We start from the raw sequence: 23,664 nt of genomic DNA, 5'->3' as shown, positions 1-23,664 counted from the left end.
TTCCTCTCGCCCCACCAGTAGGTGCCCCCCTCGGGCCTATCTTACAATCCCTGGCATTCTAGGGGTGAAGTCTGGGCAGGAGTGATTCCCAGTCACTCCTACCCATGCTCTCTGCTCTCAAAATGGCTTTCATGACCTCTAGTGGCAATCTCGGAGATTGCTGCAAGAAGTTACTGGTGCAATTTTAAGAGTACAGGCAAGAGGAACTGGGATTCACTTCTGCCCTGACTACACCACTAGACCACAAGGGATTGTAAGGTAGTCTTGGGGGGGGGGGGGGGGGGCTACTCCGCATTCTTTGTGTGTGTGTTTGTAATGCAATTGTAAGTAATGCAGTTATGATCTTACATAGTAGTTTATATAGTAAATACAATGCTCCAAATACATTTTTGATACAAAAACTTAGCAGTAAATTATGTATGTAAATTTGAAATAAACTCCTTAGGAATTAGCCTCTCTGTGGAGATATGACATCGTCACTCCAAATGTGGTGCAAAGTCAACAATTGTAAAAGCACTGTGGCTTTTAGTTTCAGTTTTCATTAGCTGTGTGCGGAGGCTATTTTGCCTAGAGGTATAGTCTTTCATTATTTAAATTATTATATATATTATGGCTTGGATACTATGTGGGTGATTCTAAAGAATTTTGAGGCTCTGTTGGGTATGATGAAGATGCAGCATTTAAATCAAATTTGTGGCATGCAGAATCTAGATTCTATCAGAGAGGAACCTGCAGTGATTGTTTTCAAGCATGTGTACTGGTCTGTTTATAGTGTTAAAGGGAAATGATATTACAATGAAGTGAAGTTTACTGTATATATTAGAAAATAATTTGAGAAATGTATTGCTCTTGATTGTAATTTTTCAGAGCACACAGTTCTCGCATTTAGTACATAAGAACAGCTATACTGGGTCAGACCAGTGGTCCATCTAGCCCACTATCCTATTTCCAACAGTGGCCAATTCAGGTCACAAGTATCTGGCAGAAACCCAAATAGCAACATCAATGAGCTTTTTTATTCTGAATTGTGCATCAGGCTGGTATAAAGTCCACAGTGTAGACCAGTAGTGTCTGGACTTCTTTACCCTATTTTAATAAGAATCTATATCATGCCTGTCCTTTAACTAAATATGAAATGGGAAACATTTCAATGCTACTTTCTTTTGTTATTTGTGCACAATTTGGATAAGCATAAACAGCTGGTAATCATGATTTTTTTTTCATGTTCTCATTTAAGTATATCTGCATTGACTTGGGAAACTAAACACGCCAGACTTGTTGAGAAGTCCTTGTTAAAATGGCTGTCCCAGTTGTCAGTCTGTGCTTGCAGTTCCTGGAAGTGGAGAGTAATAATCTCCTGTGGCTTTAGCAGAGGGCTGCAGACTACAAGCTCTGACAATCCCCAGTGGGCCTCATTGGTTCATATTCACACAACCAAATCTTAGTTTTCGGCTTTGGCCAAGACCAAGTGGTAGTTTTAGCTGCAGTTTCGGTTTCTGCCGAAAGTGGTTAGATAGTTTCGGTAGTGGTAGCGTTTGCAGCTGAAACTGAAAAAAATCAGTTTCGGTTGGCCTCTAATACCAATAAAAAAAGTCAAAATGTGAAAAAAGTTCAAAATTTGTCTATCTGCAACTGTGCTTAATGGTAGTAATTCTGTACAGTGAGTGTTAACATTTACACACAGATAACTGGATAAAATACTAGTATATACACATGTATATGTGCATAAATTACATAACATTTACACAAGGGTGGAGCATTGTCTGGATTCACATGCATATAACATATAGAATACATTAAATTACATTCATATCTCCAGTTTTTAGGCTTGCGTGCTTAACACCAGCTCTACGGCTGCTATTAATTCTCATGTCTAAATATATTCTACCTGTTATGCTAGCATTCTATAAAAGAAAATACATTCCTACTTTCCTTTACGGTATAGGCACCAAGTAAGTGCTCTCTAGGTGCCTAAATGTAGGGACACTGTTCAGATTATGCTGATTATTTGTGAAACTGAAGAATGGGCAGGGGACTGGCAGAGCCAACAGCTACACAACTGCTCAGTGCACCCCCTTACTGCCTTCACCTGGGGAAGACCACTCCCACTGCCCCGCCCTTGGTACATCAATGGTTCGTACTTAAAAACAGCAGATTGGGCACCCTGGGAATGGGAGGGGGTACTTTCTGTGTTATGGATGCTATGACTGTAGACAAGGAACAACCTATGGTCATGGCTGCGTTTATTGTTGCAGTTCTTATGTTGATGTGGAGATAGAGCTATTGGAAAAGTAACACCAGGGGATATTGTTGGAACTGTATGTTTTGATAAGTATAATTTATAATGTATGATGCATGTTTGTTTAGTGTTAAAAAATAACACATTATTTTTAAAAAATTGCAAAATATCACCCAAAATGTACAGCAATGCAATGCATACAAGGTGAAGCACTAAAACAATGCATGCTGAGGCTGTACATCCCAAAAACCAAAGGAGAAATGGGTCTTATAGAAATAGATTATACATACAGAGTTAATATCACAGGCCTTTGGTCATACCTAAATACTCAAAAAGTGCTGAAATATGAATGTGTAAGGATATAAGGATACGAGGGGCTCTTTTATTAAAGCTTGGCATGCGCTAACGGAATTAGCACACACTAAATGCTACATATCCTGTTTTATACATATTGGCCAGAAAAGCAGCAGAATTTGCCAAACAGGAGAAAAATAAACCTCTTGAAAGAATCCAACCAGCAAATGAGAAAAAAATTGATTAAACACTAAATACAGGGGAAATGCAGAATTACTTCAGAAATCACATGTTCATCACAACCTAACCCTGGAATAGCCAAAAGAAGTGAACTTAAACCTAAACATGAGAGATAATAATTGCAGCCAGTGTTCCCTTTAAGCTGAGTGCATGTCTGCGCACTCACAGATCATGAACCCTGTATACACAAAAAGCATAACACACACAAGAAAATACTGAGGTATCTTAATTGGTTGTTAAAAAAACAACACAGAGAAACTGAATTGTTCACATCTGCCTGATCTTAGAGGCAGAGTGATTAGTTAGGGGGTCCTTTTACTAAGTTGTATTAGGTGCTAATTTATGCCCAACGCAGCTAAAAATGGTGCACCACAGGACGCGCTCAGGTATCGTAGTAACTTCAAAATGCACATGTGCTAATCATGTGCAAAAACATTATTCTTTTTCTTATGAAGGGCATGTCAAGGGTAGAGAGTGGATGTTCCTGTGCTAACCAGTTAGTGCAGCTATGTTACCATATGCTAACTGGTTTGTGCACAGATACTGAGTGTGCAATTACAACCTACAAAATAGGTGGCAATAAGTGCTCAGGCAGAACTTTCAAAAAAGGCCGCATGCTAATGGCAACATTAGCACATGGCTAGTAATGCAAAAGGGATAGATTCTATATCAGGGGCGTAGCCAGACTATGGATGTTTAGCATTTAGAAAATCTATTATGAATGAGAAATTGTACATGAGGCATAAAGAAAGTTAATGGTAAATAGAGTAATAACCAATTCAGGTAATAATTAATTGTTTGAGATACAGTTCAAGCTTCTCCTTCTTACCTACAAATGCACTCAGTCTGCAGCCCCTCATTACCTCTCTACCCTCATTTCCCCTTACGTTCCCGCCTGTAACCTCCGCTCACAGGACAAATCCCTCCTCTCAGTACCCTTCTCCACCACCGCCAACTCCAGGCTCCGCTCATTCTGCCTCGCCTCACCCTATGCTTGGAATAAACTTCCTGAGCCCTTACGCCAAGCCCTCTTCCTACCCATCTTCAAATCCTTGCTCAAAGCCCACCTCTTCAATGTTGCTTTCGGCACCTAACCTTTATACCTTTCAGGAAATCTAGACTGCCCCTATTTGACTGACTGTACATTTGTCCTTTAGATTGTAAGCTCCTTTGAGCAGGGACTGTCCTTCTATGTTAAATTGTACAGCGCTGCGTAACCCTAGTAGCGCTTTAGAAATGTCAAGTAGTAGTAGTAGTAGTAGTTTGAGATATGGTTGTTCTTTGTGAGGCTCGTTTTATGTTGTTCTAGTCAATTGGATAACGTTAAACAGATAACACTGAATTTTGATCCTATCCAGTTAAATAATATGCATGCTCCTGACCCCTTCTCCTCTTAAAGTTAGACTTCAGCAATTTTTATTGATGACATAAACCACAATACAAACAATCAGTACTTCAGAATGCAAATGACAAATAGCGTACCCATATCCACAATCAGCATCAACACATCATCAATTTTTATCCTCTTTAAGTTAAATAGATACATGTTCAGTTAGCATTGAGCAGGCCATGAGTGGGAGGATGAGGGTAAGATTGCATTTTTTTAAAACTATATCTTTAATACTTTTTCAGTCATCAAGACCTTTCAGCTCCATGCACTTTTTAACAAGGCTAATTAAAAAAATATAGAATATGCATGTACCTTTTACTCCATTTGACATAGGAAAAATAGATACAAGTACAGTCACACCAGTATTTCATTTGCTTCATTTAGAAATAATTTGAACAGTGTCTGTCCTTACCTTCCATGGATGCAAGTGATGGAGTTTGTAGACCATGCAAGCTTCATAAGCTGATGATAGTACTCGTTCAGTGCATGTAAAGAGATCCTGGAGAGCAAAGGCAAATGCATAGACAGCACTATATGCCTGGAAAGTGTAACTCATATCTCCCAACTCAAAAAGAGACGTGATAAGTGGCTCAAGTTCTTCTGCCCCAGTGCAGAAGAGTCTTCCTGACTTCATGTCTTCAGCTCGTGTCCTTTCAAGGCTACCGTTCTCTGCCCATTTGCACGCAAACACCTTCTCCCAAAAGATTTTCATAAAAATGTCTCTTTGATTAGTGAATGGATGGATTCTGCTAAGAAAACGTGTAAAGCCAGGCATGTTTCCACTGTGAAGAACCAAGCCAATGGAGCCATTAAACAACCTCCAGGCATCTTCTGAGAAGATGCCTGGTGTAAAGATAAAGCTCAGGGTGCAGATCCAGACCTTATCTGTCACTTTCTGAGCAGACAAGGCCTCCAGGAGTGGTTTCAGGTGCATTTCTTCACAATATACCACAATCACTGTCACTGTAGATTTCGTGACCACATCAACAATTTGGGCAATCTTGGCCTGGGAGTAATGGAAATGAATTTTTTCCAGAAAAGCAACACATCCATCATTTTGGGCAATCTGTTTCTTGAGATATTGCCCAGCTAATTCACCTGAATCATCGTCCCTGGTTAGGATTCCAACCCAAGTCCACTTCAAGTGATTCAACAAGTGGGACAGTGCCATATCTTGTATCCTTTCATTAGGGACTGTCCGTAGAAAGGAGGGAAACAGAAGTTTGTCTCCTAAAACAGGATCCAGAGACCCAAAGCTAATCTGAAAGAGGAACCTAATAACATTATATTTGAGATATTACATAAATGTTATTTCTCACAAAATATTCTACACAATATTTTCAGGCCTCTACTTCAGAGCCCAGCTGAATTTTTGATCAGATGATAACATTCCAGACAGTGAGGGCAATTAAATGAAGTGAGGGCAATTGTTCGAGCCATGGGTGCTGCATAAAGATAAGCAGATAATTTATCCACTTATGTGTATGCCCGATACTTGGTGGTCCTACTTAAGGCAGGACCACTAAATGTGCAGTCTAAATGAAATGGAAAAACATCAGTTTTATACTGGGCCAATATTTGTGCTGTCCCCTTAAGCAAGTCAGTTTATCTGGAAAGAGGCTCAATTTCAGTTATCCCAATAACTACTACTACTATTCATTTCTATACTGCTACTAGATGTACACAGTGCTCTACACATTATATGCAGGTACTTTTTCTGTCCCTAGAGGGCTCACAATATAAGTTTTTGTCCCTGAGGAAATGAAGGGTTAAGTAACTTGCCCCAGGTCACAAGAAACTTGTAGTGGGAATCGAACCTAGGTTGACAAGGATCAAAGCCTATGGCAGTAACCATTAGGCTACTCCTCCACTCAAGGAGTGTAGTTATCAATGTGGGCTACCTATAAGTCATGTTATCTTATTGTTAGTCCCAGTTATTAACAACTAGAGGCCCTGTTTACTACACCACACTATAGGCACACTAGCATTTTAGGCGTGCGTTAAAAATTAGCATTCGCTAACGCTAGAGACACTCATAGGAATATATGGGTGTCTCTAACATTTAGCACGCGCTAAAAACGCTAGTGCACCTTAGTAAACAGGCCCTAGGTATTAATGGTAGTCCACATTGATATGTACACCCCTAAATGTAGGCCTTACTCCAGTAACTTCATTTGCCCTTCTTAAATCTAAATAATAACTTTTGGCCGGATATCAAGTTGTCCTATTTTCCAAGTGCTTAAACATACATGTATTAATTTGGAAAAGGTACTTTTAAATTAAAATGACCTACATACTATTAACTTATTCTATTGATTAGAACTGTATAAGCTAATAAATACGTCAAATCACTAACCTGTGCTATGGCAATGATGAACATTATTTACCAATGAATGCCTTTTAATTGACAATAACATGTTATTTGTCAATAACTCTGCTTAATGTGGGATTTTCTACCGTAGCGCATTGAGGAATCTCAGTTTAGTGAATTCCAAAGTAAATTTTCACACACTACAACAGGGCAATGCACTAATTTACTGTGGTGTAGTACATGGCAGGGGCGTAGCTAGGTGGGGCCATGGGGGCATTGGCCCCCGCAGATTTAGCCCTGGCCCTCCTGCTTTCACCCCCCCCCCCGCCGCTGACCCTCCCCTGCCATATTCGACCCGCCCCTCCCTGCCGCCGCTGTCAGGTACCTGTGCTGGAAGGGGTCCCCAACCCCCGCAGCTGAAGTCCTCCAGCACCGGTCTCCGGCGCATTGCTGATTCTGGATTCTGTTTCTGTGAGTCCAGACATCCTGCACGTAGGAACGTACAGGACGTCAGGACTCACAGAAACAGAATCCAGATCAGCGAACGCGCTGGACTCGGAGACCGACGCTGAAGGGGACTTCGGCTGATGGGGTTTAGGGACCCCTGCCAGCAAAGGTACCTGGCGGTGGCGGAGGAAGGTTGGTAGCCGCGGGAGGGGGGATGAAAGGGATGGGGGAGGGGTGGCAGCATCGGGGGGGTCAAAAGTGGCAGGGGTAGGCGGTGCTGGGGGGCTAAAATGTGCCCCCTCACCTTGGGCTCTGGACCCCCCTCTTGCCGAAGTCTGGCTATGCCCCTGGTACATGGGGCCCAAAGTTAGTTGAAGGCAAGGCTAATATAAGTCATGCTCCTCTTAGGTTCATCCTACAGCAAGTAAGCTCACATTTCACAAAGAAGCTGAGTCCTGACGCCCTTATTTTCATTCCTTGGTGGAAGATCCCCAATAAAGAGGAGAGAAACTCTCCTTCAGGGCTCCAAGCATTATTAGACATCTTGAATTCTTTTGGAAGCAGGTGTTAATGTACATGTGTAATACGTGTCATCAAATGCATTTTATATTGTGTAATCTTCCCTGGTTTTCCTCCTTATAATAGGAAGGTGGTAGGGATTCTGAGGACTCCCTTCACAAAAAATTTTAATGTATCATTTATTTTGAGTTGAGTTATATTTAATTACTAGTAAAACAGGCCCGTTTCTGACACAAATGAAACGGGCGCTAGCAAGGTTTTCCTCGGAGTGTGTATGTTTGAGAGAGTGTGTGAGAGAGTGAATGTGCGAGTGTATGTGTGTGACAGAGAGAGTGTGAGACTGCTGGGTGCGAGTGTGTCTCCTCTGTCCCCCCTCCAGCCACCCAGCGATTCTCCTCTCTCCCCTGCTCTCCCTCCAGCCACCTAGCGATTCTACTTTTTCCCTTGCCCCCTCCAGCCACCCACCGATGCTCTTCTCTCCCCTGCCCCCCCTCCAGCCACCCACCAAGTCTCCTCTGTCCCCTGCCCCCCTCCAGCCACCCACCAAGTCTCCTCTGTCCATTGCTCTCCCTCCAGCCACCCAGCGAGTCTCCTCTTCCCTGCCCCCCTCTAGCCACCCAGCAATTCTCCTTTTTCCCTTGCCCCCCCTCCAGTCACCCAGCAATTCTCCTTTTTCCCTTGCCCCCCTCCAGCCACCCAGCGAATCTCCTCTCTCCCCTGCCCTCCCTCCAGCCACCCAGTGATTCTCCTATCTCCCCTGCCCCCTTCCAGCCACCCAGTGATTGTCCTATCTCCCCTTCCCCCCCTCCAGCCACTCCTCCACTTTAATCAGCATATATTAAATTCCCCCCATGTGCTATAGAAAAGCACCGAGCACATCCTATAAAATAAAACGCACCTCCAACGTTCTGAAGCCATAGTTCCGGAACATTGCAGGAATGCTTCAAGGCTTGAAGGCTTCACTTTCTTGGCTTCAGAACATTGGAGGTGTTTTTTATTATATAGGATGTCTTTGTTATTGCCTCAGATATATTTGTTTTTGGTCTCTGTTAAGATTTAGTAGGGATTGGTACTGATAGAAATTTGGACAGCAACCTCCTCCTCAAGCTATGACTTGGCAAATATCTAAATAAAGACTGGTTTGCTTTTATGTGAACAAGAACTATAAAATTCAAATGTATTTGTTGTCCTACCTGAGGGAAATTATACAGTCCAAGGATCCTGGCGATAGGAATGGATAATGTTGACATAGCATCTCCTACGATCCCAGCAAGAGATGGCAACAGGTTATTATTATTATTACCCATCCTAGATTCCTGCTTCTCCCAGAGCAAGGACATTGCTCCCTGGAGTGCTCTGGACTCTGACACACAAGAATCGTACATTTTAAAGCCCAGTGTTACATTTGGTAAAAGCTGACTGTTTTGGTTGATCTCCACTATGGCAAACACCATAGCCAGTGCATCCCGGTAATACCGTATATGGAATCTGTAATAACGATAATTATTGGAAGAGGTTTAAATTATTCATTTGACTGCAATATGTGAATGGGTGTACTTTTAAAAATAATACAATGAATGTCAGTGGTTCCTTCTTTCAGTGTCTGTGATTTTAGAGAGATATGTGGTAATGTTCGCAAAAATGGTGTGAATTAGCACAGTTTTGAATCTTGAGAGCAGTAACATGAAATCATCAAGGTTTCAACCTTGGCTACATCGGCCGATAGTCAGCGCTATTTAACTGGCCAGAAACAAATGCTGGCCAGTTAAATAGTATTTTGGTGCCTAACTGCTAATATTCAATGCAAGATAACTGGTTATTTCCATTGAATATTGACAGTTATTGCCAAAAAGATAACCAGTTATATTGTGCTATAACCATCAATATTCGGCACTGTCCAGCTAAGTTTAGAAGCCAAATCAGACCGCCTAAATAGCAGTCCTGTCTTTTGCCATTATAAACTGAATACTAACAGAGCTGGTTATGTTTCAGCCAGCAAAAAAAAACCCTGGATATTCAATGCCGGTCACCAAAAACAGCTTAGCATTGAATATCCGGGCTTAGCGCTGATCACAGCACTAAGGCGGCCTGCCTCCCGCCGGTTGAATATCAGCCTCACAGTGTCTATTTGCATATCATTTGTTTTTAGCTTTACACCTTTTCTTTGGTAGCCCAAAGTGAGTTATATTCAGGAAAGCTAGGTATTTCCCTTTCCCTAGAGCAGTGATTCTCAAACCTGTCCTGGGTGAACCCCAGCTAGTCAGGTTTTCAAGATATCCAAAATGCCACTCTATACACAGCAAACATTTCTTTCTGAGTGATCTTATTACACTACATAAATTAGACATTTCTGCTTCACTAAAACCTAGTTATCTGATGTAGATGCCTTACAGTTCAACCAAGCAACCCCCCCCCCCCCCCCCCTCCGGTTACAATAGTATGTTATCAACTGTAACAGCCACAATCTACTATGGTGTATCTTCAATTTTGTGTCAGAACTTTCACCCCCTTAGATGTCTTACTTCTTTTCCATCCACCCCCTCCAACAACAGCTTCTTTTCAACTTCTACAGACTCTGCTGACTGATCACTGTCTTACCTCCACACATCCGATCATACTAGGAGACTTTAATATCCATTTTGATGATTCTGCCTCCCACTTTGCCTTGGCTCTTTTCTGTGATCTCAACCTAACTCAATATATAACTGGTCCCACACACTCTGGATCTAATTCTCTCCATTCCTACAAACTCTCAATCCTTAGCCATCTCAGCACTTCACCCCTTACTGTGGACTGACCACGCACTCATACTAGTCAATCACACCAATACTAATAAGACCAACAAATCCTTAACCATAGAGACTTAGATAAAATTACTCCAGAATCTTTATTACAACACTCAGAACCCGATGCTAATTCTTTTACCATCTTACTCTTAGAGAAATAAACTAACAATTGGAACTTATGCCTTGTGAGTTGACGTCTCCCTTGGTTTTTTGGAAGAGCCCGTCTACCCTACTCCTTGGCCTTCCTCTTAAGAAAGCTTATGACACAAACGCTTCTCCTAGGGCTCGTACCATACTGCATTCGCGCTGCTCAACAGATCCATGGTACACTTTAGATTTACGAGAACACAAATGACAACTATGACAAGCAGAAATGGCTGTCACCCTTTCCCCATTACTCTCAGTAATTATACTGCTCGTTTCTGTAAAAGTGCAATCTTTAATGCTAGTGCCAAAGCACCAAATTCTGCCACTCTTTACAAAACACTGAAATCTTTCACCACCTTTCACAGCACATCGAATACTGCAGGAACACCTCCTGCTGTGCAAATACTAGCAGCATATTTTGAGAATAACATTAAAACCCTTAGGGCCTCCTTGCCATCATCTACCATGACTCTGAGGTTATCACTCTTCCCCACTAGTACTCTGATACCATGCAGCTCTTTCTCAAACTTCCATCTCCCATCAGTGACTGACCTCCTAAAGCTATCAGCTGCATGAACTTGATAACGGCACTCTATGATCCTATTTCCTCTTCAATCATCAAAAAATCATTAAGTACTTTGCTCCCTTTCATTTATTCCATGGTTAACTTAAGTATCTCAATAGGATACGTTCCATAGGCTTAGAAAACTGCCACTACTTGTACTAAGATCAAAGATGAAACCCTCCCTACCGCCAACCAAACAAATTACCACCAGCATCCAAGAAGGGTTAGGGGTTCCGAGATGGAAGGCAAGGAATTCTTGCCTTGGTTGAGATCTCACCCAGCTAGAGGTTGCTAGGACCGTCATACTTCTGGTGAGGCAGTAGTTTCATGGCTTGCTTCTTGCCGTAAGCGGCTGCATTGGAGGCAAAGGCAGTCAGCAGATAGAGGCAAAGGTGAATCCATCTTAGGTAGAGATAGTTGAGTTGAGTTGAGTTAAACAAGACTGAGAACAGGTTGAAGCCTAAGCTAGAATATCTCCAGAGTGCCAGTCGACATGAGGTAAATATTTCTGCAACCAAGGAAGCCACAAAATGACCTGATGGACAGATCTGGGAAGTACATGGAACTCTATTGTTTCTTGAAGCTGGGAGCTCACCCAAAGAGAAATAGGTCGAGTAATTGCCCACAGATGCATTGGCAGTGGATCCCCGAAGACAGAGGAGATACAGAGTGGTTCTCTGAGGGGATTCACAGAAATGTCATACTGGTGTATCAGCCGTTTGTCCACAAAGTTTCTGGCAACACCGGAATCAAGAAGGGCCTGGACAACGATTTGTTTATCTTTCTATTGAAAGGTGACAGGTAGAGTAATGAGGGAGGTCGGGTCTGTGGGGTCCTGAAACTGTAGTATTGACCATGTAGAGTGGCATCTGCCCCTATATTCCTCAGCCCTCTCTTGGAAGTGGATGTCCACCTTGATGCTTAGAGAAACCAAGTCACCCAACCTGGTGGGGAGATCCTGTCCTACCAGTTCATCCTTAATGTGCTCCACCAGGTCCTGCCAAAAGATGGCACCTGGACCTCCTGATTCTATTGTACTTCTGAAACCAGGGTCTGGAATTGAATGGCATACTGGCCCACAGTTAGTGTCCTTTGCTGTAGGAGCGGGAGCTAGGAGGCTACTGAGGAAAGGTGCCCTGGCTAGTCAAATACCTGCAGGACGCATGTGAGGAAGGCCACCAGGTTGGACATAAAGCGAGCCGTTCAGCTCCCACAAGAGAGTTACCCAAGGCAATGCCTGCCCAGAAAGGAGAAAGACAATGAAGGCAATCTTGACACAATCAGATGAAAAGCAAGAGAGCAGTAGTTCAAATTTCATCAAGCACTGGTTAATAAATCCCCGGCACATCTTGGGGTTTCCCATCAAAGCATGGAAACGCTTAGACTCGAGGATGAGGCACTGGATAAGTCAGAGGTGGTCCCGCTGAAGTGGGTCCCATCGGTGGGTTTGGAGTCAGAGGTCCTGCAGTATATATTGCAGCAAGCTGTGTGCAAACCCCCTGAAGGGTTTCCATAAACTGTCAAAGTTGAGTCCATTGTAGCTAGTCCACCTGAGCGAGGTCCTGGAGTTGAAGAGCCAGCTGTTGGAGCAGCTACAAAGCAAGTAACTCGCCTGAGCTCATGGTCTTTGCAGTCTGTCACGATTAGGGGTAAGCCCTTGGGCTGCAGCTGAGTTGATGCTACCTAACCAACCTGAAGGCTAGCTAGGACCTGACTTGTGGCAGACGAGACACCGAGACAAGGCTGGACTGAAGACAGGGCTGGAGTTGGAAGACAGGGCTGGAGCAAGGCTGGAACAAGGAGAAGGAGCAGGACTAGAAGAAGATATAGACAGGAACAGGAGACAAAGTGGAACAAGGCTGCAACACACATTAGACAACTCTAGAAGACCAGTGACAAAGGCAATGGCTGGAGATCAGGAACTTCCTTATATAAGACCAGGCAGGAAGTGATGACATCTGCCAGTCCCTTCTTGCAGGGCTCTAAAAGAAATATAGAGTCTCCAGGAAATAATGCTTCTGGAGGCCACAGGGAACAGGTGAGGGACATGACACCATAGCAGAAGAAAGGAGGTATTGATGTCCTTGTACAAATTGGTGGTGAGGCCCACTTGGAGTATTGTGTTCAGTTTTGGAGGCCTTATCTTTCTAAGAATGTAAAAAGACTTGAAGCGGTCCAGAGGAAGGCAACAAAAATGGTATGGGGCTTGCACCAAAAGACTTATGAGAAGAGACTGGAAGACCTGAATATGTAAACCCTAGAGGAAAGAAGAGACAAGGGATATATAATACAGTAGTTTTAAATACTTGAATGATATTAATATAAAAATAAACCTTTCCAGAGAAGGGAATACTTTAACCCTAGAGGACACGAATTAAGGTTGTGAGGTGTGATAGACACAAGTAATGTCAGAAAATACTTTTTTTTTTGGTTGGATCTGTGGGTTTCCCTTGCAAGTTATGTAAAGTACACCATGGCACATTTATCTTCTTTTGGTGTTGTGATTAACTTTACTTGAGTCTCACTCAAAGTTCACTGATTAGTTTTCAGGATCATTTTGCCCTCTCAACACCTGTGTACAATTATGTCCAGAGTATGTACGTCATCATGTTGGCGATAAGAGACACTGTTTAGTTATGTGGTACATTAATGAGGGCTGTCTATTTAAAATGTAGTTACAGCAATGATACCCTTTTGTATTGCTTAATTGGTGCAAACTCAGTGATGTCATAGATTTGGTTTCTTGATGTTTATACTTATTTATATTTTTACTTTTTAAATTTTTTTATTATTTTTAATTTGTAGGTGGCACAGTTTGTCCTCAATTTTGGTTTTAAACCTCCTTTTATTCATAAGTCCTACAATCATAGGTGTGTGTTTCAGTTTTTCCATTATACATTAAGTCTCTTTGAGATATCTAGTATAAGCAATTTAACATTATCACATTGTCTTGTATTACTCAAGCTTTGAATGAAATGCATTCACGTATATCATATTTGTTTGTATTCATTCCCATCCGCTATTTATCTTTTCTATAATTATATATATGTTTATATTAAATTTTATATTGTGTATATGTCTTCTGATTATGTTATATTCATATTCTAGAAGGACCCCTGACGAAAGCTTGAGTGCCGAAACATGCCCTGTGTTGGGTCTTATCTTTGTAACTGGACTGAGGTTTTACTGAATATAGATGAATAAAATTGATGGACATCATTATTATTATTATTATTATTATTGGATTGTTTATGTTCATTTACAGTCTTGAACATTTGTTTTTTGGTGGCTTCCACTTTTGTTTTGTTTGTCTTTTGACTTTTTGTGGAGACTTTTGTTTTTTTCCTCTTTTTTTGAGAAAATTCTTTTTCCCAGAGAGGGCAGTCAATGCCTGGAATGTCCTCCTGAGTGAGGTGGAACAGATGAAAATGGGGACGGAATTCAAAAAGGCATGGTATGAACACAGAAGACTCTAATTAGAAAATGGATGATTAAAAAAGAAACTTAAATGGCTGCATGTGTGTTGATGTGTCAAGTGGTGCTTAGATAGCAACTTTGGCTGTGAAGAACTAGGACTGGTGCCGGACAGACTTGTACAGTCTGTGTCCCATATATGGCAATCTGGTTTAGGATGAACTGGAGAGGGCTTTGATAGCAACTCTAGTAGCTGGAACATGAGGACAGTGCTGGGCAGACTTTTAAGGCCTGTGTCCCACATATGACAAGATAGATTCGGATAAGCTGGAGTGGGCTTCAACAGCAATTCCAGTAGTTGGAACATAAGGACAGTGTTGGGAGGACTTCTATTTTTTATGCCCCAGAAATGCTAAAGAAAGGCAGCACTCCGACATTTAGGGGTTCATCTCAGCATTCTAAGTTCTTAAGTTCCAGTTCATGGACCTTTCCCATTTTGTCCTACATTTTACCAGTGCATCACTAGTTTTTTTTAATGATTTGTGCCTGGTTATACATTTGATATTTAATCGTAGCAACAAACAGAGTCCTGAGGCAGGCGTCTTTGCCAAAACATGGTGCCGTGTTGAGTCTACTTCAATAAAGGACTTCTTGTTTTACATTATTTTCCTGTCTCCCTCAATTCTTGGAAGAGTCCAGTTGGTCCTGCTACTCCCTCGCTTTTATACTGTTCTGTTTGTAGCAGACCTTGTTTCTCCACCTTGATGATTGACACCAAGTATTTTATATGCCAGGCCAAACAACAGGACAATCAGAAACATTTTTCAGCGATAGTGTTTATACTTCACAGCAGTCCTGCTTTAAATCCCTATTACTGTTTGGTAAATCACAGTAATATTTGTCTGCTTACACCTGTCCATCGCTTAAGAGCTTTGTGACATCTGAAAGCACTGCATGACTCCTGAAGCAGGCCCTGGTTGCCAAAAACATGGCCGTGTCAAATTCTTCAAGTCCTCTTGTTTATGCGACAAGATATATGTTGGTGGACTGAAATTCCACAAAGAAACTGAAGCGTATTCTATAACAATGCATATAACAATTAATTGGTTAGCTAGCTAATCAGCGCTGTTAATTGGATATTACCAAGCAATTATCAGTACTAATTGTCATTAATTGAGATTTATGCGTACGATTTGCTAAGTGTATTCTATAACGTGGTGCGCCAAATTCTAAGTTGCATAGTTGAAAAGGGAGTGTGGCCAGGGGCGGGTCATGGGCATTTCTAAAATCTATGTGCATTATTATAGAATACACTCAAGCTGCATCTAATTTTGGTGTTGGAATTTACAGTAAGTAAAATGTGACCTGAATGGACATGACCAAATTTGGTTACATGGAGATCCGCTCAGCGTATTCTATATACCATGCAGAACTTTAACCTTTAGAGAATATGCCTAAGAGCAATTTTTTTCCATGCAGGTTTTTCAGGCACCATATATAGAATCTAGCCCTAAATACCTTTTACCTTTTATTGGACTGGTTCTTTCTGGCTGATTGTCCTGCTGTTTTACCTGGTTTGTGATTTTGTTGGGCTCTATCCTTCTTCTATGTTTGTTTCAAGTATTTTATATTACATTTATTGTTGGTTTAATCATAAATTGACAATGAATGTGACTGTTGGGCAGACTGGGTGGACTGTTCAGGTCTTTATCTGCCATCATTTACTATGTTACTATGATTTACCAAAATCCAGGGACATCCTGACTTTGTTCAACATGCCAGTCAGAGGGGGCTATGTGTTTTGTCCCTTGCAGAAACTGCAATGCCTCAGATTCAGAATCAACGTACATTCCAGAAAAGCAGAGCTGTTGAAGAACAAGATTTTTTGCTAATTTTGAAATTAATAGAAGATGTGAAACAGGACAAAAACTTTGCTGGAACACTAGAGTCAGGATTGGGGTTTTTGAGGGTGGCAAAATAATGGCTCGTTCCAGACCTTTAGGTACCTACCCAGTTGAAAGATTGATATCAATCTGACTGTGAAGAAACTGAGCAAGAATTGAAGACAGCTTTTTGACTAGGAAAGCTGGCATTGGATCTGAGGGGCGTGGGAGGTGGGAAGATAGGCCTTGAAGATACAGGAACTTCTTCAAGAAAACCTCAGTTAAAGAACAAAAGGCAGACAACTTGGCACAAGGTACCACAGCAGAGTCAGACTATGACTCATCTGGAACAGATAGAAGAATCTGAGAAGAAACAAATAGAAGTTTTATGAAGGAGCTCATTCTTGGTGTGGCAAAACTGAGCCAATTTTCTCTAGATCCATATTCCTGTACTGGAAGATAAACCAGTTAGACCTTTCCAGTCTTGGTTTGATGAGCTCTGAAAAAAGAGAAAAAATTACCTATTTTCCTTCCTGTGGTCTCTGAACATTAGAAGACAGCTTATTCTTGTTTGGAGCTTTGTCTATGTGGAAATGGAGGATGCTTCTATAGTCCCTTCAATTTTCGTCTTGTCCGCTCCATTAAATGAAGAAATGTTTAAGCATAGTTATTGTCCCAAGACTGACTTTTCATTCCCATATCTCCAATTTCATTTTGCTCTACTTATAAAATGCAACTTCTTTATCCATACCTTGAGAAAAAGGATCTTCATCTTTTGTTGTGCTCATTAGGTTCTGTCAATAGGATTATAGGAACATATTAATGACTGGTCTTACCTCACCTGAATTAAAGTGATTACAGCTTGTTCAGGATATCAGCATTAAGATGCTATGCTTTGAATGGAAATTTGGCAGAGCCGCCAAGAGACATGGCCGGGCCCAGGACAGAACCAGACTGCAGCAGGCCGCCCCCCCCCCCCCCCCCCCCCCACTAGCACTGCTGCTGCTCCTCACTCTCACCGCCACTGACAACTCTCACCGCCACTCCCGCACCTTTTCGTCTTTGCGTCCAAGGGGGGCCCGCACCAGCAAGCTGCTTCCTGAATGTCTGCTCCCACAGTCTGTCCTCTCCTGCTCCTGTCCAAGCTGGGAGTCAGGACCCGGATCATTACATTAACACAATATCACGCTAATACAATTATCCAGGTCCTGGGCAGCATGCAGGAATAGGGGGAGGACAGACCCGGAAGTTGACAGCAAGAAGAAGCTTGTTGGCACCATCCTGGCCCCTCCCCTCCCCCCTTTGAGGCCGGGCCTGGTGAATTTTGCCCACCCTCGGTGGCCCTGTAATTTGGCCATGGTTCCCCCATGCTAGCAGAATGTCACTAGCTTCCACTGAATTTTAGATTTTAATTTAAATTTAAACTCCTACCCATGGTCTTTAAGATCTTAGCAGCACAACATTTCATTTACCTGGCAGATTGCCTTATTCAATACCATTGAGCTTAACATTTCAGCTGATTACTAATCCTACCTCCTCGTAAAATCCACATAAAATTTATATGACACATGTCCTTCAGCTATCACTCTCCAATACACTGTAAAGCTGTTCAAGAAGAAATATAAACTAATGTCACCTAGTTTAGAAGTAAACCGAAAGCATGGCTGCTTGTGCAGGCTTTCAGGTTCCAATAGCCATCAGAATGCTAGTTTCAACACTTATCCCCTGAGCTCCCTCCTGTGTCTATTGCCCTGTGCTTCTTTTTTGAATTGTAATATGTTCCCCTTTTGTATGACATCATTATAATGTCTATTGTTCCCTTTTACTATTGTTTGTTATATTGATAATTAACCATGAACTGCTTTGTTGCTTTTTAAATGTGATATATAAACTGATTAAATTCAAATTCCCTTTGTCTCTTTGTAGCTTCCACTTTCTCAGCTTCTGGGCATTCAATAAGTGTTTGGGCTGAAAAAAATAGACTGTACACAATCCCCCTGATATTTAGTCAGCAGCGAGCAGCGCTGTTGATGTTCACTGCTGGCATTGAACCCCAATATTCAATGCCGGGCCATATCCAATAACTGGCATTGAATATCCATTTTTTTTAAAGCTGGCTAGCACGTGCCCAGTTAACTCAATATTCAGAGCTAACAGGCCATTTGTTAGTATATAAAGATATGACAGCGATTTATATGGTCCTATTTAGTGCTAATATTGGCCAGTTACCTCTGAATATCGGGAGCTAACGAGTCTCTACTCCCAGAACACCCCCAACATAGCCGGCTTGCACTTTGGCACTAACAAGTCATTTTCAACCAAGATAACTGGTTAATTGCCGCTGAAAAATGACCATATAGTTGCCCATAAGTAAGTTAACCGGTCAGCAGCTATTCCCAGCCAGTTAACTTGCTTTGAATATCGGACGCCATGTCTTGTTTACATTCCGATCTATGATGCCCTACAGTTCTACACAAGCTTCATCTTACTTGACTATATGCTGAACTAGTATGCCTTAAAGAGGCACATATGCACTGCCTACTATGAAAGTATCATCCATAGTCTTTCCCAGTATAGACCGAGTTTGGCAGGTGCACAGGGACATTATTCTTTATTATCTATTTATTAGGTTTCAAAATACGTTAACATAAGAACCCACTTCAGTATAGAAATATAAGCAGATCAATCTCTAATCAAGAAATAAACTGAAAAGAAAAAGAAAATGTGAAAACAATCCTCTGTTTCATTAGACCACCACCTGGGAGGAAGAAAAACGAAATGTGGCCGAGGAAACAACAGTGGGGGAAAAAGCCTACAGGCAGTGTTTCTTCCTGACTAAAATCTAATGATTTTCATCCCCTGCCCTATTGGCCTGGGGGGATGATGTGACTCCCAGCTTCTTAATATCTAAAAAAGATCTTCATTGTTGTGCATTAAAGAAAAGGTGTCTAACCCCAGAAACTTTACTAGATATTTATGAGGAAAATGAAGAAGAAAAGTGGCGCCAAGAGCCAAGGTCCCCTGACACATAGGAAGAAACATTTTACATCTCTCTTGATCGGCACGGGCCAGGGACATTATTTTTATAATGCAATATATCATTAGCTGATAGCCAGCTCCCCAGCCGTCTTCTGAGTCATGATACTGGATTGAACCATTCAGAATATTGCACTAACACCGAAGCCAGAAATCAATGTCCTCTTCAGCTACAATGTCTATGTCAAAAATCGCATTCACAAGCACAACATCTGGCGGAGAAATTTGAAGAAACTAAAAGTATTTTCATTCAGGGTTGTAAGATACTTTAAGGCATTGCCATCAATGAATCTGAATGACTTGGAATTTAAGGTTGTTCTAAAGTTCCTTAACAACAAATTCTCTGTTTGATTACTACATAAGTGCAATCTTACTACAGTCCCTCTTTATTTGACTTCTCAATGTAATGTAAATTTATTTATTTAGATTTTTTCACACCTTTTCAGTAGTAGCTCAAGGTGAGTTATATTCAGGTACACTGCATATTTCTCTGTCCCTGGAGGGCTCACAATCTAATTTTGCACCTGAGGCAATGGAGGGCTAGGTGACTTGCCTAAGATCACAAGGAGCAGCAGTTGGATTTGAACCAGGCACCTCTGTCTGTCAAGACTGATGCTCTGGCCACTCTGCCACTCCTCCAGTCCTGCACAATGTACCTGAATGCTTCTAGGTCCACATAGAAAGCTGAGAGGTGAGACCTCTGGAATTATTTCTTCTTTCCTATAAAAGTGATTTCTTCCATGTTCTTCACAGCACTCTTTTCCAAGGCTCATTTTATGCTCCTTCTTTTTAAGTGTTTCTGTGGCTCCTGTAGTTTCTGAGAAGTGAATCATTGGTCCCCAGCAGCTTTTCCTTGTCTTATGCTTCCATATTTGATACTATTTTTGAGCCTACCATTTCTGAACATCACTCAGATAAATTGGTTGCAGTATAACCCTAACATCTACTGTATTTTCCAGCTCTGCATGTCTTTTCTTCCTGTTCTCAGCAATTTCATTTTCCTTTTACTTTACTGCTTGTTTCTGCTCCTGCAGACTGAATCTTTTTACTTTCCACAGGAGTGTATTTAGTATAGGTTTTCCTTCATGTTGTATCCATTGGAGGGACACAGTGTGGTTTTTCATTGCAGGTATCTTACCTTTCTTTACAGACTTTTCCTTCATTTCTATTTCTTTACTCCATTCTCCCTCTTATTAGGAAAGGAATGGAGAATGAAACAGAGAATATTATAATGCCTTTGTATCACTCCCTGGTGTGACTGCACCTTGAATATTGTGTGCAATTCTGGTTACCACAACTCAAAAAAGATATAGCTAAATTAGAAAAGGTACAGAGAGGGGGTCACCAAATAATGACATAGAATGACTCCTCTATGAGGGAATGGTAAAGAGGTTAGGGCTCTTCAGCTTGAAGAGTTGGCTGAGGGAAGATATGATAGAGGTCTATAAAAGCCTGACTAGAGTGGCATTGGTAGATGTGAATTACTTGTTTACTCTTTCCAAAAGTACAAGGACTAGGGGGCACGTATTGACGTGCATTTAGGACAAACTAGAGAAAATATTTCTTCACTGGAATTCTTCTGGAATTCATTGTGAGAAAATGTGGTAAAAACCATTAGCACTGCAAAGTTTAAAATAGGTTTGGACAAGTTTCTGGAAGGAAAGGTCCATAAACCATTATTAAGGTGAACTTGGGGAAAATCTACTACTTACTTCTGTGATAAGCAGCAAGAAATCTATTTTGCTGTTCTGGGATCTTCCCAGGTCCTTGTAACGTGGATTAGTCACTGCTGGAAACAGGACACTGAGCTTGGTGGACCTTCGGTCTTCCCTGTATAGCAATGCACATGTATTTAGATACTTATCTATATTTCTATATACATTATCCTTTCCTCCACTTCCATTTCTTTTCATAAAGTCTGTCCCTCTTTCAGTACCCTTCTCAATACCGGAGACAGCAGCCATCTTAGCTTCCTATCAGGCACTGTGTATGAGGGAAGTTTGTATTGCCACTTTCTGATCTGTGCATGCTCTATGCAGGAAGAATACTGTATGAGAGGAAAGCTGTAATGTCACTGCCTGCATCATGCCCCTTTCTGTGGTGGGGAAGTGTGTGAGAGACAGAAAAAGCATAGCCTCTATCTTTTCTTTGCCTGTCCTGTAGTTGGACAGGTGTATGAAGGAAGCTGGCTCCTGCCTCTGCCCATTATGATCCTGTTCTGTGAAGAGACATTGCATGTGAAGAAAGCTTGCCCTACTGTGGTAGGAGAGTGTAGGTATAGATGGGAGGGGGTTATATTGGCATTGTCTGTATTACCCCTATTCTGTGATGGGACAGTTATTCTAAATATGAGAACCATTCTCCTTACATTTTTTCCAATTATTTATCAACATATTTATTCTGTGTCAAATCATGCACAGGAAAATAATCTCCACAGGTCACAGTCAAGGAACCCTGAGTTGGCCTGTTTATATATGTTATGAAGCCTGAGAGAAATATCTCCAGACATGCATAGCTTGATAACTTTGCACTGTTCAGGCCATAGTACCTGTTTTATAAAGTACATTTTCTTTTCATGAGAGTAGTGCACCTGAGTTGCTGGACATACCCTTGGCAGATGGCTGCTGGTGGTTTCTCTCTGAAAGTGACATCCTCATGATGGATCTTTGCATGAAGTACGGTAACTGCACCAATAATTACATCTCCACGGATAAAAAATGCCTCATTCTTTGGCTTTTCCAGGTGACAGCTGAAGTGGGTTGATTCTTGGGGAACAATGATCAAGGAGAGGAGCATGATTTTGGGGGGTAAAATCATGAGAACTATGGTAGCTTTAGCATTCATGATGAAGGTGAAACTTTCCTAAAAATGACAACTTGATTTGGAATCAGAAACCAGCCATAGAACACTAAATTGACCTATGGAGCCAAATAAATCTCTGATGCTTCAATGGAAAACGCAGAGATCACCAAAGTTTTAAATCTCTCTTAAAATAAGTTCACCAAGAAGTAGCATAGTTTCAGTGAAAATATATATGCACAGGAATTTTACATGTACACATCTCTCTCTCTCTCTCTCTCTCTCTCTCTCTCTCTCTCTCTCTCTGTATATATATATATATATATATATATATATATATATATATATATATATATATATATATATATAAACACATATAAATCATTAGTTTAATGTAACAGATTGCTGAACCTGTGATGACATAATTATATTTCAATTACTATAATAGGATGATTGCAGTCTCTAATTCAGTAAATTGTAATAATTGCTTAGTAATCGCAAGAGAATAAAGATCTTCACCTATTACTAGTGCTATGAGACTTACATAGCACTGTACAAATTACACATATGTTCTAGTTATGATGCAGAGCAGGAAGTAACCCCTCCTCTGGTATTTAAGCACTTCTTTAAGATTTTCTTTTACTATATAAACTGGGCACATTAGAGGAGATCTAAGACAATTCAAAAAGTTGTATTTTCTAATTTTATTTTCTAAATATTCCATTTGGCGAGCCTAAACATCTCTGTCCTTGGCCTCAGCCTCACAAAGACATTGCATTTCTCCCATTTTCCCCTCCAAATTGTCTAGTCTAGCAGATTGCTGCTCCAACTCACAAACCTGACCTTCTCTATTTGCAGATAAAATTCTAATTTATTTTTTAAACTTCTCAGCTAGCAATAAAAGAAAATTCAAATCTTGGATGGTCCCATAAGTATTCCATAGTAACAACCTCAAATCTAATCACTTTGTCAATATGATGGTGCAAATTGGTGAGCGTCTCTCCAGAGCCTCCATCTTGTACATGAGCCATTCCATGGGGAATCTATCTATTCATTCTTCTCCTGGGGAAAAAAAGCTGCGGCAGGGAGCTTTCAATAACTGGAGCTCAAAGAAGCAATGCTTTGCAATTTGCATTCTGGGATCTTTACTACCATAGTAACACGTCTGGATTTCTGTGGGTCCTAAAAAGGCAGACCTGGATCTCCGCCTTATGCTTCCCCACCACAGCAAACCATAAACAGAGATCTGGTGAACACAGAACAACTTGGATGTTGAGGAGCTCAACTTTGAGTGACTGCTCTCTATGACAGCTTGGCCCTTTGGACATTTTGCTAAAAACGTTCAAAAATCAAGTAGTGAAATTAACCAAAAAATAAATTGCATGTAACAGAGTGTGATATGGGCCTGGGTCCCCTTCTCTACATTACTCTGCACCAAACAGTTGGCTACTCCAGGGACCTGCTTGCTGCTCCAATTGAGCTCCTTAGTGTCATTTTCTTTCCAAAATACTACTACTACTACTTAACATTTCTAGAGCGCTACTAGGGCTACGCAGCGCTGTACAGTTTAAAACTTGTAATTTGGGGGTTTTCA

General features: G+C 41.3%; 1 protein-coding gene across 1 annotated transcript in view; it reads right to left on the bottom strand.

The window, feature by feature from the left end:
• The window catches only part of LOC115472193 (extracellular calcium-sensing receptor-like), a 39,414-nt gene extending 17,299 nt beyond the window's left edge, over positions 1–22,115 (bottom strand). The window contains exons 1-5 of the mRNA XM_030206398.1: positions 21,880–22,115; positions 20,984–21,101; positions 17,274–17,380; positions 8,634–8,928; positions 4,576–5,424 (exon numbers count right to left, since the gene is read on the bottom strand). Coding sequence (XP_030062258.1) covers positions 4,576–5,424; positions 8,634–8,928; positions 17,274–17,380; positions 20,984–21,101; positions 21,880–22,115 — 1,605 coding nt within the window. The remainder of the gene's footprint in view (positions 1–4,575; positions 5,425–8,633; positions 8,929–17,273; positions 17,381–20,983; positions 21,102–21,879) is intronic.
• Positions 22,116–23,664: the final 1,549 nt, after the last annotated feature.

The sequence above is a fragment of the Microcaecilia unicolor genome, chromosome 1, assembly GCF_901765095.1.
Source record: "Microcaecilia unicolor chromosome 1, aMicUni1.1, whole genome shotgun sequence".
Classification (NCBI taxonomy): domain Eukaryota; kingdom Metazoa; phylum Chordata; class Amphibia; order Gymnophiona; family Siphonopidae; genus Microcaecilia; species Microcaecilia unicolor.
This window is presented reverse-complemented; position numbering and strand designations above follow the sequence as displayed.